Source organism: Felis catus, chromosome B3, assembly GCF_018350175.1.
Source record: "Felis catus isolate Fca126 chromosome B3, F.catus_Fca126_mat1.0, whole genome shotgun sequence".
In the NCBI taxonomy this organism is placed as follows: domain Eukaryota; kingdom Metazoa; phylum Chordata; class Mammalia; order Carnivora; family Felidae; genus Felis; species Felis catus.
This window is the reverse complement of record NC_058373.1, coordinates 134,903,614-134,920,340: the sequence shown is the minus strand read 5'-3', so window position 1 is coordinate 134,920,340 and position 16,727 is coordinate 134,903,614. Positions and strand designations below refer to the sequence as shown.

The following is a 16,727-nucleotide window of genomic DNA, read 5'->3' as shown; positions in this document are numbered from 1 at the left end:
TTAAATGTTTGTTGGCTTTGGGGGGGGAGGGGCAGAGAGAGAGGGAGACAGAGAATCCCAAGCAGGCTCTGCACTGACAGCAGAGAGCCCGATGCGGGGCTCGAACTCACAAACCGTGAGATCATGACCTGAGCCGAAGTCGGACGCTTCACTGACTGAGCCCCCCGGGTGCCCCACTATTTTGTGTTTTGAAAGCATTTTGGTGACCACGATTTTATCGGATAGAAGCTTGTGGGTGATGAAGGGTAGAACTCGCAAGCTCAGAGAGGTTTGCTGGCTTGTGAATGGAGAGCCAGCCTGACCCGGGGCTTCCAGACTCCTCCTCCCAAGTGTTGCCTCTGTGTTCATTCTTCTCCCAGCTGCCCAGGTGCCCCAGCCCCTCTTCGCCATCGGGGCCCGTGGGACACATGCCCTGGGATGAGGCGACTTTCGCGAGACCCTTCTCTTCCATAGAAACTCAGGTGCTCCACATTGCAGTTTCCTTGCATCTTTTGAGGCTTGTTCTCTCTGTAACCATTTCGGAATAAAGACGTTCAAAACTCAGGCAGATCTCCTTGTGTCAGAAGTGAAGACCAGGCTGCTGGTCAGGACTTAGTGTGTGCCACAGCGGTGGGTTTTAGAGTTTTGTCTTTGAAGCAGCGAAACCTTTTACTAAAAAAAAAAAAAAAAAAGTTATCTAACACATTATCCCAACATATGAAGCCAGTAGAAGGATGGTTCTGTCTGGGGCGCTTGGGGGCATCTGGAGTCCACTTTGACCTCTGGAGCACCATATATAAGCACCCGGTGGAGTCACCATTGCAAATGCACGGGCAACATGAGACCCATGTTTATCCCCAGACCTTGATTCTGGAAGTTTCTTGGGCATTGACATACCGGCTTTTTGCTCTGCAGGCTACTCACCGTTACCATTCTGGCTCTCTGTCTTCCGAGTCCCGGGAATGCACAGGTATGATTTTTATTTTGTGTATTATCTAGAAGCGTGCTAAAAATCAGGGTGAGGGTGTCCAGCCACGCATTTCAGAATCCTAGGATTGTGGGGCTGGGAGGGGCTTTGCAGTTCACCCAAGCCGAGCTCTGGGTCGTACAGAGTTCAAAGCCGGGCTCAGAGAAGTTGACGCTTGCCCCAGGTCGTACTTTATAGATGGCAGGGCTGGGACCTCAGTGTCCTGATTCCCAATCCAGGACTTCTGATCGGATCTGCTGCCTTATTTGTGTCCCTTGGGTCTCGATTTATGGTAAATGTTAAAAAGTCAAAGGTGCTGTAGTCCTTGAGGGCGGTGGTGCCCACGTGAGTCTCTGTGTCTCCACAGACCCATTTCTGGCTGGAGTAGGTGGGCAGAGGACCCACCTCTGGGCGGAGCCCCCTGGCGGGAGTGTGGAGGGTGGCGGAGTCAGGCCCCGGAGGCCTGTGGCGCCCAGACTTTATTAAGCCACATTTGTGTCAGCCTTTGAGAATGTGGGCACATCCTTCCTGAAAACCCAGAGCAGCCTCTTTGTCTCTGGCTCAAGGCCTCACTGAGCAGGGCTGAGGGCCCACAGGCAGGTGGGGGAATGTTCTTTCCCTTCCTGTTAAGAATTTCGAAATGGATTCAGGCTATTGGGGATGGAAGGGATCTAAGGAAGAGTCACAGAGACTTAGATCTTGGGAGGACCTTGGAGTCCTCTGACCCAGCCTCATGGTGACAGGTGGTGACATTCAGGCCCGGGGAGGGTGATGGTCCCAGTACTGTGTTTACTGGGCTTTGGGCACCTGGCATACATCAACACCTCCGGTCGTTACAACCACCCCGAAGTGAGTACTGTTGCCCCCAATTTAAAGGTGAGGATGTGGAGGCATCGAAAGTTGTATGGTGAGTAGCGGCTGGAGTAGGAAGTTGAAGCCAGGCGGGCTGGCGGAATCGAACCCCCCACTGGTGCTTAGTTGGTGATCCAGGGCTGGACTTGGGTCCCCTGGTTTCCCAAGCTGGACGGCACAGCCTCCTGGCTCATTTGCTCCTTTTCTTTTGCCCCAGGGACCTAACACTCCTGAGCCCACTCCCATGAATGCCAGCCAAATCCATCATCCCCACAAACCAGCCCAGAGCTCAGAGAAGCCAAACCCCTGAAAGTTCAGGGACGGCCAGGGACGGGGTTCCTGTAGCCGGAAACATTCCTTTTCCCTGTACTCCTATAAAATGTCTGTCTCCAGGGTCTTCCCCAGAGGCCTACTGTCGGCCCCCGTGACACTTTCCGAAGTTCAGAAAGTTGTAACTCAAGTTGCCCGTGAAAACCGCACCCTGTGGGGACTGTTGAGATCTATTTCTAGAAGCATCTTTGTGTAATTGTCTTGCTGAGATTGAAGTGGAGAGATTTCCCCAATTCTAGTTTTCGTAGAAAACTGACTGCCTCACTGTGTAGTGTTTAGGTTAGAGGATTAGGTTAGGGCATCTCACAGGGGGCAGGGCACCCACAGCGGGCCTGGAGGAGAGGAGGTCGGATGGCACCCAGAGGAAGAGAGTGATTGCCCTTAAAAGCAGTCCTATCCATTCCCAGAAAGATGCAAACACGGAATGTGGCTCATCATCAGGCAGATTAGGTGTGATTATCACTGCTCTTCATAACTGGGGCAGGAAATGGTCCCAGATCTGCTAAAATTGGGAGTTTTGAGGCAGTGGCGTGTGTGTGTTGGGGGGGGGGGTGGCGGTTAAAGGGGAATGCTAAGTGTAAAATGATTATAAGAAAATACTCCAAGAAGAGCGGGCAAATAGGTATTATAATACAGGTGTTGGTATTATGGATGCTTTTTTTTCTTTACTTCATTTCCTGAACTTTCTGTGATGTCCTTGTAATACTTTTATAGTTAAAAAAAAAAAAACAGCCAAGAAATTGGCCTTACCTCTTTCTCCTCTCTCCTTTCCTGCAGCAACAATGCACTAATGGTTTCGATCTGGACCGCTCGTCAGGACAGTGTTTAGGTATGAGGCCACTGAGGATCCTGTGCCGGGTGGGGCGTTCAGGGACAGACTGATTGCCGGGTTGTTTCCTACCCAGCTGTTGCTCGATGTTATCAAATCTGTATTGGCCTGGATTATGGAAGAAAACAGGGCCACAGAATGCTTGAAGTCAATAATGCCCTTCTATCCATCCTTTTCTGTGTGCCCAGCCCGGGGCTGAGGCCTGTGGGGGGCGAAGATGAGCGAGAACTGGGCCACGTCCCCGAGGGGCTCTCCGTCTGTATTCGTCCGCTGTGGCTGCCGTAACAGATTGCTACAAATAGAGTGGCTTGAACGACAGAAAGCGATCTTACAGCTCATCTGTAGATCGTTATCTATATTATTTGTAGGTCAGAAGTGCTACAGGGGTAGCACTTAGTAGATCCTGCCAACTTCGAGGGGCCAGGAAAGCTTTTCCCCTTTCTGGAAGCTCTAGGGGAGAATCCTTGCCTTTGCTCATGTGTGTTGTTGGCAGAAATCAGTTTCTTTCTTCTTTTTGATTTTTTTAATGTTTATTTATCTCTGACAGAGAGAGAGAGAGAGAGAGAGAGAGAGAGAGAGAGAGAGAGAGAGAGAGCATGAGTGGGGGAGGGGCAGAGAGAGAGGGAGACACAGAATCCGAAGCAGCTCCGGGCTCTGAGCTGTCAGCACAGAGCCCGACGTGGGGCTCGAACTCACGGACCGTGAGATCATGACCTGAGCCGAAGTCGGATGCTTAAGTGACTGAGCCACCCAGGCGCCCCAGTTCCCTTTTTTTTTTTTAAATTGAGATATGGTTGACACCTAACGTTGTATGAGTTTAAGGTGCACAACTTGATTTGATATGCTTCTGTATCACAATATGATTACCACCACAGCATTTGCTAACGCCTCCGTCACAGCACGTAATGACGTTTCTTTTCTTATGATGAGAATAAGATCTGCTCCCTCAGCAGTTTTCAGGCATGCAGTTCAGTATTGCCCGCTGTCCTCCCAGTGCTGCACGTGACTGTACGGGGGCACTTACCCATCTTCTTTGTTTGTCCCTTTCCCGGCCTTCTCCAGCCCCCAGCCCTCGTCAGCCCCCATTCTACTCACTACTTTTATGGGTTGAGCTCTGTTTGATTCCACACGTAAGTGAGATCACGCAGTGTTTGTCTTTCTCTGTCTGACTTAATCTCACTTAGCATAGCGCTCTCCAGGGCCATCCATGTTGCCGGAAATGGCATGATCTCCTTCTTTCTCATGGCTGAATAATATTCCATTGAGTGTGTGTATAAATGTGTGTGTGTGTGTGTGTGTGTGTGTGTGTGTGTGTGTGTGTGTGTGAAGCTATGTATCTGGTTATAAACCCACCTTTGTCCATTCATTGCTGACAGACACTTAGCTCGTTTCCAGGCCTTGGCTGTTGTGAATAGTGCTGTGGTGAGCACAGGAGTGCAGACATCTCTTTGAGATTCTGTTTTCATTTCCTTTGGATAAATACCCAGAATTGGGATCGCTGGGTCATATGGTAGTTCTGTTGCTAATTTTTTTTAATGTTTATTTATTTATTTTGAGAGAGAGAGAGAGAGCACGCACAAGCGGGGCAGAGGGGCAGAGAGAGAGAGAGAGAGAAAGAGGGAGAGAGAAGATCCCAAGCAGAATCCTTTGACATGGGGCTCAACCCCATGAACTGTGAGATCATGACCTGAGCCGAAATCAAGAGTCAGATGCCCAACCAACCGAGCCACCCAGGCTCCCCTATGTTTTAATTTTTTAAAATATTTTTGTAAATGTTTATTTAGTTTTGAGAGACAGGCAGATTGCAAGTGAGGGAGGGGCAGGGAGCCAGGGAGAGACAGAATCGAAAGCCGGCTCCAAGCTCTGACTTGTCAGCACAGAGCCCCATGTGGAGCTCGAACCCACGAACTGTGAGCGTTCATGACCTGAGCTGAAGTCGGGCGCTTAACCGACCGAGCCACACAGGTGCCCCTGTTTTTAATTTTCTGAGGAGCTTCCATGCTGTTTTGTGTAGTGGCCGCACCAGTTTACAGCCCCACAGAATTAAGCTTCTGGTGGTTGTGGGACTGAAGGCCCTGTGTCCTTGCTGGCCGTCAGCAGAGGACCTTTCCCGGTTTCAAGAGGCCTCCTCAGTCCCAGCCTCATGGTCCCCTCGCCCATCTTCAGAGTCACCACCGTGAGTTAAGTCCCTCACGGGCTCTGGGATCTCTTCTTTTCCCATCGTCACATCTCCACATCATCAACCCTTCTCGCCTCCTCTTCTTCCGCTTTTAAGGACTTAGGTGATTACACTGCGCTCACCCACGTAATCCCTCCGTCTGAAGGTCAGCCCAGCTGGTTAGCAGCTTTAATTCCACCTGCTGCCTCATTCGCCTTTGCCAGGTAACCTGATACAGTCACAGGTTCTGAGGATTAGGATTGACATTCGGGGGCTATCCTCCTAGTACATCATCTAGTGGGAGAGGCAGACCCAGGCGGGAGTGAACTCTGTACATGGTGGAATAAAGCCATTGCAAAGTTAAGGTGACAGCAATGGGCCCTGCAAAAGTAGGGGAGGGAGTGAGGTCTTATGTCAGGGGTCAGTAAAGAAAGCCTTCACGGAGGCCACACTTGAATTGGGCACTGACGGACGAATAGGATCCCGAGAAACCGCATTCCAGGTGAAGGAACGGCAGAAGCAAAGACCAGGGGTGGAAAGGACGTTGAGTATAGCATAGTTTGTTGTGGGTGGAGCATAGCATATGTCAAAAGATAATAAGGCAGCCCCACCTGTCCCCACCTCCGGGATGAATTTAGCTTTTTAATTACATTTGATTGAAGCCAGATCATTTGTCTTCCCTGAGCTCACGTCAGCTGAGAACCGGAGGGGCGATAGATGGTTCCAAAAAATGACGAGTGGTGAGAACCCTGGAAAATCTAGGCTTGCACTTTGAGTCCAGGTGCTGGGGGACAAGGATGGGCCAAGGGGTGAGAGGGGGCAGCGGCCATTTTTTTCTGTCCCTTCAGACTTACGGAGGGTCTCAGGCCTACAGCTAGAGAATGGGGCAGCTGAGCCTCCACATTACCCTTTCCTGAGGTGAGAGTTGGGGTGCGTTTCTCGGATGAGCCGGCTGGGGTGAGCCGTTGGGACCCAGGCGTCTTTCCCCCAGCCTCTGTTCCCCCATGGAACGACCTCAAGGATGGTGAGAGGGCCCAGCGTGCGGGTTCAGGCAGTGGGCTGCCCGTGCTAGAGCCAGAGGCCAGGCGTCCCCCGTGCCAGCCTAGCGTGGCTTTCTAGGGAACCTACTTCCTGCTCCGGGCGGAACACCAGCCTGGGCTGGAAACGGGCCCGTCTGGTGGCCCAATGTGAGCTGACTTCCAAGTAAGCCTCCACTTTCTTAACAAGTGACTAGCTCTCAGCCAAGCCTTGTCTTCCTTGATGCAAGGGACTCTCTCCCCTGCCCAGCTGTCACTTGGAGTTGAAGTGGGAGCAATGATTAGGTCCATCGTGGTGTTTCCCGAGCGTCCTATGGGCACATGGGAGGACCAGAGATGGTTTTAGATGGTACACTCACAGATAAAACACTCTTTATTTTAGTGGTTATATATTCATTGCTACTGTCACCTTCTATTTATGTTAATTGATAGTGTTTGCTTGGGTTTTGTGGATGTGGTCCAGCTTGTGATGTGGTCTCTGGGTGACACTGGCCAACTTGATTCAATTTAGCCAACATTTGGGAATGCCTGCGGTGATGAGCCACCGTCTGCCCTCACTGTTTGGGAGCAGGTGCTGGGGTAAAGAGTGTTTTGGGGTCCTTTGCTTCAATATGCACCATGCACGGTGTGGCCAGGGAGCCACTAACTCTCATCCTCTTCTGTGGCCCTTCCAGACATTGATGAATGCCGGACCATCCCTGAGGCCTGCCGAGGAGACATGATGTGTGTTAACCAAAATGGCGGGTATTTATGCATCCCCCGAACAAACCCAGTGTACCGAGGGCCCTACTCGAACCCCTACTCGAACCCCTACTCAGGTCCGTACCCAGCAGCGGCCCCACCGCTATCAGCTCCAAACTACCCCACGATTTCGAGGCCTCTCATATGCCGCTTTGGATACCAGATGGATGAAAGCAACCAGTGCGTGGGTGAGTATCCCAGCATCTCAGGCTCCCTGTGCCCTGTGCTCCGGTGAAGTCCTAATCCGGCAACGATGAAGTCCTAACCCATCAAACAATGACTTCCCTTCTACAAAGTTCCTTCACTCTTAGCGGCCTGTGTCTCTGGGAACCCTCCCAACCCTAGTCACGTGACAGTTCTCCAGAAAGCCAATTTGTTTTTTCTTGATTTTCGTCTATCATCTGTCTAAAGACCAAGCTTATGTTTTCTCTGTCCAATAGTAAATGCATCTGGTCTAATTCAGTGAATCCCAGAGAGAAGATCTAGAAAGACCATCACTTTCTCTTCAAACACCCCTCACCCTTGAATGGAATGTATGCTCTTGAAATAAAAGAAGTCTCGAAGGCCATGGCTAACTGTTCTGGAAAGAGAGTGGGTTCCTTGGGTGGGCGCCCGTGTTCTTTTGGCTAAAATGAGCCTCAGTTATGGGAACTCACAGCAAGAGTAGACCTCTGCGGGGAAGGCAACACCACATGCCAGGAGGCCCCAAGGGGGTTGGCAGGTGGTTGAACCCATGCCCTCTTTGGTGTCTGTGGCCAGTGTGGTCTTGGTGAAGGGTTACCTGGATGGTAGCTTTGATGGTTGGACCAAAACCTTTGTAACTGCTTTGTAACCGCTTCCGGCTTTGGTGGATGGTCTAGAGGGATGATGGCTCCAGCCTTTTCTGATCATGGACCCCATATATAAGATCTTTTTGAGCCTGGAGCCCCATGATATGCGTATTACATATCCTAGTATACTAATATGGTTTGAAGAGTATAAAGCATACATTAAAACAGAACATTTTAGAGGATGTGATAAAAATAAGTGTGCATTGAAGTTCTAGTACTTTCTTCCTATACCCCAAAGCCTCAGGAGACCACTGGTGTACCTAGTGAGACTTTTATTGGTCCCATTTCGGGGCTCGGAAGTATTGAGCTGTCAGAGAAGTTGTGCTGGTTATTTGTAACGTCTTCTATACGTTCATGGAAATGAGCGTCCATGTCCATCTGGATGCATGGAAATAGTATGCAAATGAGTGTCTTCAGAGCTGCAAGGGGAAATTGGATACACCTGGACCCAGACTTCTCCATTCTTACTGGTCTCAAGGGACGTGTGTGTGTGTGTGTGTGTGTGTGTGTGTGTGTCAGAGAAAGAGAGAGGGAGGGAAGGAAAGAGAGAGAGAGAGATGGGGGAGAGGGAGGGGAGAGCTGGTTGATGGTCACTCTGAATATAGATGAGTGGGCAAAGGCAAAGAGTACGGGTCCCAGTCGAGCCACGGGCACGGTTTGGTGGAGGGAGTGGCATGCACTTCCTTAAAACGAGCAGAACCGTTGTAACTGGAAAGGACTTCAACAATTAACTGCAGCCTCCTCGTCTTACAGGAAAGGGAACAGGGACTCCAACAAGTTAGTAATGACACAGGGAGGCTGGGAGTCCACTGGCCTGACTGCCAGCGTACGCTTTCCTAACTTGGCCGCACGAACTCTCTTGTCTGGTAGAAAAGAAATGGTTCCAAAAGGAAATGTGCAGAAGGAGAGGTTGGGGGGTGGTGCTCCTCCTCCAGGATGTCCTGTGGGGCCCGATGCGCCAAGTGCCTGGCTTTGACTTGTAGTGAGGACGGGGGCACAGTAACCCACCAAGGTGCTCCAGGATTTCGGGAGGCGGCCTCGGGTGGCTGGGATATAGGGTGCTCTGCCTGACGTCTGGGGCAGGGGGGCGGGGGGCCGTGGAGGCCCCTCTGTGGAGCAGCTGGGACTGGTGCACGGCCCCCTGAAGTGGCCCCCTCCCTCCCACGGACCTCTTTCCAGGATCCCAGTGCCCTTGAGAATAAGGACATGGCTGGGAAACCTATTCATCGCCTGGTCCCTGTGACGTCATGCAGTTTTATGGCTCCCAACCTGTCACACGGGAGATGCAGAGCCTTCATAATGGCCCTTTTGTAAAAAGAATAGAATCAAGGAGCCCTGGCGAGGGCTGGCACTGGGCCCATCCATTTCCAAAAAGTTCAGCATTTATGCATTCATAAGTTCTGAGTTCTTTCTAACTTCCCCTCCCTCCACCCCACCGTTTCCTGATCTACAGAGGTCCTTCTGGGCATTGTAAGAGGTGGCGTCCCAGGGGAGAGGGCGAGAGAAGGGGTGGGGAAGGGAGGCTGCTTCTGCCCACTGTACCCTCCAGGAACAAGAATGCGAGAGGTGGGCTTGAAAACGGGCCAAGGGGAGACACTCCAAGAGGGGACATTGTCAGTAAAATTGGAGGAAGTGAGGACACAATTCTCACCTCCTAGAAGAGGAGAATGTAGGTCTGAGCTTGGGGAGGAAGCGTCATCAGGAAGAGCTGGGAAACATTTCTGGACCTTTGGTGTCCTAGGAGGGAGGACAGCCTCTCCAAAAGAGTCTTCTCTTCCCCATCGAGATGAAAATATATTTTATAAGAGTGATCACCGGTAGCATCAGTAGTAACAGCAAACACTTCCACCGTGCTGCATGCGCTGTGAATATTTACATATGCATTAACACGTTTACTCCTCACCTCCACCCTGCCTGGTAGGACTGTCATTCCTGTCATACTGGTAAGGGCCCAGAGCACAGACAGGTTAGGAAATCGGGTCAAGGCAAACGGGGATGAGCCAGGATTTGAAGCCATTCAGGCTCTGGATGAGGCTCAGCAAGGTTAAGGTTGTTTAAAGCCTCCCAGAGAGTCTATGTTGGAGCCCTGATTAAACATGAGGGCTTTCTCTTGCCTTTTTTTTTCTGTAATTAAAAGTTTTGTCTTATAAAATCCTGAACCTAGACAAAAGCACAGAGAACATAATGAACACTTACCTACTTATCACTCAGTTGCTGTAATTCTCAGCACGGACCAGCCTTGCTGGTGTTTATTCTCCCCCAGTGGATTAATTAAAGCAAATGTCAGGCATCGTATAACTCCATCCTTAAATACTTCAGAATGTATCTCTAAGAGATAAAGATTCTTTATTTTTACTTTTTTACTATTTATTTATTTATTTATTTTGAGAGCGAGAGAGAGAGGGAGGGGAGGGGAAGGGCAGAAAGAGAGGGAGAGAGAGAATCCCAAGCAGGCTCCACACTCAGCGTAGAGCCCCACACGGGGCTCGGTCTCGTGACCGTGAGATCCTGCCCTGAGCCAAAGTCAAGAGTTGGATGCTCAACTGGCTGAGCCACGTAGGCACCCCTTGAGACAAAGATTCTTAAAAAAAAAAAAAAAGCCACAAGGCCATTATCAAACCTACAAAAATCAACTTTAATTCCTGTTTATCATTAAATATCCAGGTGGTCAGATTTCCTGGGCCGTGGCATAAATGTCTTCTTTTCTGTTGGTTTGTTTGAATCAGATCCAAGTAAGGTCTACAAATTGCATTTGGTGGGTAATATCTCTTAATCTTTTTTGTTTGTCTTGCTGCTTAGTTGAAGAGGTGGTTTGTCCTGTAGAATTCCTTACATTTGACATTTGGCTCACCACGTTTTTGTAACATGTTCCTTCATCCGTTCTATTTTTCTGTAAACTGTTAATAGATCTGGAGACCTGATCCAGTTCAAATTAAATTTTTTTGGCAAACCGCTTTATAGGCAACACTCTGATCTTTTGTCCCCTTTATGCCCTGGTTGCTCCTCATAAACTATAAGACAATCTGCTTAAAACACAAGTGGACAGTTTCACCATGGCTTCCCTTTTCCTGAGTTTTGGACCCATTTTCAAAGAAGTGGGTTCCTCCCTTGTGCCCAGATTGGACTGTGACCTGTTTCTGCAGGCCAGACAGGGCCAGGCTCAGTGTACAGGTCTCCTGTGCCCTTGAGTTTCCTTCTTGACTTCTCTCTTTTGGGTTCTGCTTTGGAGGTGACTAGACCCTGCTTCTTCTGGAACAAACTTTGGCCGCAGATTTGAGTCCCCCAACCCCTAGCTGTGAATTTGGATCACCCGGGACACTTGTAGACTGAACGGTGACCCATGAATTGCAGCCCATGAGACAAGAAAGTTTTTTGTGTCATCCAGAAAGCTGGCATCTTGGCTTGGGGGTGCTCGGCCCTGGAGCCACCTCCACGAGGGTGGTGGGACTCATGGCTGGTTGGGATGTGTCCTCCAGATCCTGGACCCTTGGGAGATCGGTGGCCTGCTTCTCTAGCGATGGAGAGCCACATGGACATGGTTAGTCGGCCAGGAGACCCCTGTGCTGCTGCGGGGAAGTTATACCTACCTGGGTGCACCCCAGACACAGACAAAAGGTAAAATCAAACACTAGTAAGGGTTCTGAGCTGGCCAAAGGACCTCGTAGAAGCAGACTGGGATGGGGTTGACAGCGTGGGTGCCGAGGCCTTAGGAAGAGGGGAGCTGGGCTGTGGAGCCGGGGCACCCAGGATTTGAACCCTGACTCAGCAACCTTCCTATGATAGTGCACTGCCTCAGACCTTTGACCAAGGTCCCTGAATGTGGATGTCACTTGTTTATGTGTCGCCACTGGGGCTCGACGTGTCACCTCTATGGGTGGACATTCTTGGTTCTGGCTTTGCCAGTTAACTTGGCTTCGTGGCAAATTTAGGGACTTCGTCAGTGACTTCACCATGCTCATGAAATGTTCTGCGACTGAGCTAGCAGCCTTTTCCTGGAGCCGTGCTACCCCAGGGACTGCAGGAGATCTTCTGGTCATTTGTGAAATTAGGAGCAATGCCTTTATTCTCCCTCCTGGCCCCGGGGATTTCTCATTGATCAAAGCGCACGAGCAGGCAGGTAGGGACACATATGGATCCTTCTGGAAGATGGATGGTGCTAGCCTGAGGCTTTCTCTTGAAGGCCAGCCAGTTTTTATTCAGCCAGTGTTGAATGTAACCAGTGTAAACAGAGCATCTATTGGTGCCAGGCTCTGGTCTGGGCACCAAGGGGACAGGGTGTCTGGGCACGGCCCTGGGGCTGTCTCCAGGGCTTACTGTCAAGGAAGGGAGATTAGATGCAAAAGAAGTGGCTGAAATACTAGGTGTCCTGTGATAGGTCTCCGAGACGTGTAAGAGAAGGCAGAGATGGGAAGGCTGTGCATTCTGGAATGGACAGGGCTGGAACTTGGACATCAGATGGGCCTTGATTTCCACCCTAGTTTGGCTGCTTCCTGGCTGTGAGACTTGGGTCTCAGTTTCCTCATCTGTAAAATGGGCATAACAAGGTCTAACTTGCAGAGAACATACAAAAATACCTTGTCCCGTGTCTGCACGGAGTATCACATGGTTTGTGTTAATCAGGAAAGGTTCTAGGCTCTTGAGATGATAACCTATAGGAAGATTCATAGAGTCTGAATTCTTTAAAGAGCCTAATTCCTGAAAACCTTTAAAATGACCTAAAACTGAGCTTTGTACATATCCACCTTGCAGACTTTTCGGGACTTTGCCCAGTTCGGCCCCTTATGAGACTTCAGTCAGATTCTGCTTCCAGATGCCAGCGAATAAACCTAGTTATTTAAACTGTGAAACAAAACAATGAGAAGTCATTCCAACATGACGTTTATTACCAGCAGATAAGACAAGGACAAGAGCACACAGAAACTTCACTTAGCTCCCAATGCAGGGGCTCCTGCAGGCTATTCTTCCTATTTTTTTTTAATGTTTATTTATTTATTTTGAGAGAGAGAGGGAGAGCATGAACAGGGGAGGGGCAGAGCAAGAGGGAGAGAGAGAATCCCAAGCAGGCCCTATACTGTCAGCACGGAGCCCGACACGGGGCTCCAACTCACGAACCGTGAGATCGTGACCTGAGTCAAAATCAAGTCGGACGTTTAACCGACTGAGCCACCCAGGTGCCCCATTCTTCCTCTTTTTTATATAGGCTTTTATGTAGGGCTGTAACGTGAAACCAAGTCCTCAGGGATCAGACCAGAAGGAAAATGCAGGAAGCACAGGCCACTTGGTTTTTCAGCTGCTGAGGGCACTGGCATTAGGCTGGCCCGGGAAGAAGGGGGGCCAGGATTGAGGCAGGGGCTCCACAGTTGGGTTTGCTCAGCCGTCCTTGTGAAGCAGGCTTCAGCAAGTTTGTTCCCCTGACTTAGGCTGTCCCTTCTCGCTTCGGGTCTTTCCCGGTCGTTGGCTGGGACAGTGAGCAAGCAGCAGAGCCTCTCTGAACCTCAGTTTTTCCATCTGTAAACAGGGGATGACAGTACCAACTTCGGTAGGATATTTGTGAGAATTAAGTGAGACATGCATATAAATGGTCTAGCGTGGAGGCTGGCGTGTGGTGAGGGCTAGTAACACTTACTTACTACGATGATTGTTTTCATGATTTCGGATCTAATCATTCCATTATGAATTCTCCTGCTTCAAATCCCTAATCCTGTTATTCTGTTAGCGTTTGTTATTTCCCCTGGGAACTAGGTTTAATAGTGCATGACTTTCAGAGGGTTGAGGGTTGGATTCTAGCTACTTTTTGGCATGAGAGGCCTCCGAGGAGACCTAAGCAGAGAAGGGACTCTGGGAAGTATCAGGACAGCTCTTTTCCTGGGAAATGCAGGTCTGCCGTGGGGCCTGAGGTTCCAGATTCCTCATAAGCCCTTGGGAGACGCTGCTGGTCCCAGAACCACACTTTTTTTTTTTTTTTTTTTTTTTTTGCAAAGCCTTTTTTGCAAAAGCTTCCTTCCATCTGTCTATTCTTAGCTAGGACTGCATTTAAAGAAATCTTAAAACTTAATTTTTTCAATATAATTCCCATATTGTTTGAATTTCTGTTTAAAAACGACCCTTCCCCCCACCCCCCAAATTTTTTTAAAGGCTATAAAGACCATGTGGTAAAGGGACATTTATAAAGGACATTGATAAGAACTAAATAGGGGTGCCGGGGTGGCTCAGTCAGTTGAGCGTCCAACTCTGGTTCAGGCGATGATCTCACAGTTTGTGAGTTCAAGCCTGCATCGGGCTCACTGCTGTCAGCATAGAGCACAGAGCTGATTCGGATCCTCTGTCCCCCACTCTCTCTGCCCCTCCCCCACTCATGCCCCCCTCTCAAAAAATAAAACATTAAAAAAAAAGAAACACGGTATTTATACATCACATCATAGCTGTAGCAGTTATTCTGAAGCATGTTGAAATATTTGGCATATCTTGAAATTTTGTTCTCACTTATTGCTACTTCAAAATTGTACAGGGTATTAGAGCTGCTGTCCAATCTTATTCAATGCACTGATAAGGAAGCGTATGTATTACTATCTTACACATCCATTTAAAAAATATTTTGATAAGCCTTTCAATGTAATTGGTCTCTTTTGCAATCCTGTGAATTTCATTGCATGCAATTCAAAGCATCCTTCTGAGCAGGGGTTCGTGGGCTTCATCAGTCTGTAAAATGGGTTCATGAGATACACACAAAAGGCTTAAATTCCTTGGATGAGATGATCTCTCAGGGTTCCTCCAATTTGAGGATGTTCTGCTTTTCCAAATCTTCCCAGTCCTTAGGAAGATAGTCTGGATTTTCCGTTAACTTGTTCTCGTCCAGATTGCTCAGTGATGTGGCCCCCTTCTCTATGTCGTGTTTCAACCAGCACACGTGCTCAATGACATCTGGCAGGACTGTGTCTCTTCTCCATTTGTGAGGGAGTCCCTCCCACCTACAGCTGTCACCGCCTTTGGGAACTGGCCCTAGTCCGCGGCGAGGTCCAGCGCACTGACCGGCCTCAGTGCTGGGTGGGCACCCACAGTGGGATACGCCCAGCCCTCGGTGCCTTCGTGTGGTAGGCACTTCCCCAGTGCCCGGCATAGCAAATTTCTCAATGACCTACAAATTTGTCTTGGCTCTCACCTTATGTTCCTTGGTCTGGTCCTATTTCTTTCAATTATGTTCCATGCTGGAATTAGCCAGTTGTGTGTGAAAAGCAAGTGGTATTGCAAGAGGATGGAAGAAGTATGAACTTTCAATAGTCGGATGATTCAGCTTTGCTCTTGATGGTTCTGGCCAAGGTGGGTGCACGACCGGGTCTCCAGACAGTGCCTGCTGGAGGACAGGAGGGCGCAGTTACCTGTCAGGGCCAGGGCTGAGCAGACCATCGAGCCGTGTGTGTTTTAAATTAGTGGGAGGTGCATGTTATGGTGCTGCTATAGAGGGGTGATGTGTCCAAATGTGTTGCAGTGGAAGAAGGTGGTTATATCTTTTATCATCAAGGCTAGATGTAGATTTCTTTTTTTCTTAAAGTTTATTTATTTTGAGAGAGAGAGAGAGAGAGAGAGAGAGAGGGAAAGAGAACACAAGTGGGGGAAGAACAGCAGGAGAGGGAGACAGAGAGAATCCCAAGTAGGCTCTACACTGCACACAGCCTGACTCAGGGCTCAAACTCAAGAACTGTGAGATCATGACCTGAGCTGAAATTAAGAGTCGGATGCCTAACCGACTAAGCCACCCAGGTGCCTCTAGGCTAGTTGTAGATTTCTTTTCAAATATCCTTTAAAAAAAAAAGTTTATTATTTTGAGAGAGAGGGAGAGGGAGAGGGGGAGGGGGGCTGGGTCAAAGAGAGAGGGAGAGAGAGAGAATCCCAAGCAGGCTCCATGCTGTCAGCGCACAGCCTAATGTGGGGCTCACACCCATGGACTGTGAGATCATGATTCAAGCTGAAATCAAGAGTCAGACGCTTAGCTAATTGAGCCACCCAGGTGCCTCTCAAATATCCTTTTGATGGAAGTGGATTGAACACCACTGGCCAACTCTAGAACAGAATCACTCGTATAGGTTCTGTATACACTGGCGGCTTCTGTTCATGTTCTTTTATCTGCTTGTGTGCATGGTGTCGAAAGGGCATCTGTGGCTCCTGTCCCTACCCCAGCATGAGGCAAGAAACAGAGTGATTTGGGAGCTCTTTGTGCTATCAGAAACGGATTAAATGACATAAAGAAACAAAAATATCATATGGATGCAAAACCTTAGTTTTATAGAGAGCATGTGCACGAGTATAATGAAACTGATTAAAACAATACGTTAGCAATCACATTTAATGTTATTGACCACAGCCTCATGTAAATATCCTCTGAAAGGCTCAAGTTGTAATATCTGCTATTGGGGAAAGAAAGGAGATGTTTAGTTTCTCGAAGGACCTGGAGGGAGAGGTTCGTTAGGCCAAAGAGCAGTGGGAGATAGTCCGATGGGGGGGCAAGAGCATGGGCTGTAGATTCAGGTATTTGGGGTTCAAATCCCATCCTTGTGCCGTTGTCCAGCTCAGGGTGTTAAACCCTTTGCATGTCCTGTCTACGAGATGGGGTAATAATACTTCCCTTGTGGGGTTGTTTTGAAGCTTATTAGCAGAGGATATGCCGAGTGTCTCATGGTCAGGTGTGCTCCCTAAACAGTCCCGGCTGTCACTGCCTGGACCCCCACCCTCCCTGTAGGAACAGCACCTCTGGGTGCTTCACATCTTACCAATCCTCGCCCAGGCACCGGGTGAGACAGCAGGCTGCTTGTCCCAGGTGGGGAAGTTTGAGGAGGGAGCATTGAAGGGGAGGGAGGAGAGGGGCTGCCTTTTAGATTATGACCACTGACACCTCCCCCCTTCTCCACCCTGATTCCACTGAACCAGGGAGGCTGCTTCCTTTTTTTTTTTTTAAGTTTATTTATTTTGAGACGGGGGAGGGGCAGAGAGAGGAAGAGAGAGAATCCCA

General features: G+C 49.3%; 1 protein-coding gene across 6 annotated transcripts in view; it reads left to right on the top strand.

The window, feature by feature from the left end:
* Positions 1-16,727, top strand: part of FBLN5 (fibulin 5) — an 81,044-nt gene that overhangs the window by 3,815 nt on the left and 60,502 nt on the right. For all 6 annotated transcript variants that reach the window (XM_019833519.3, XM_019833520.3, XM_019833521.3 and 3 more), the window contains 3 exons: positions 895-949; positions 2,906-2,957; positions 6,827-7,081. In XM_019833519.3, the coding sequence (XP_019689078.1) occupies positions 895-949; positions 2,906-2,957; positions 6,827-7,081 (362 nt within the window). The remainder of the gene's footprint in view (positions 1-894; positions 950-2,905; positions 2,958-6,826; positions 7,082-16,727) is intronic.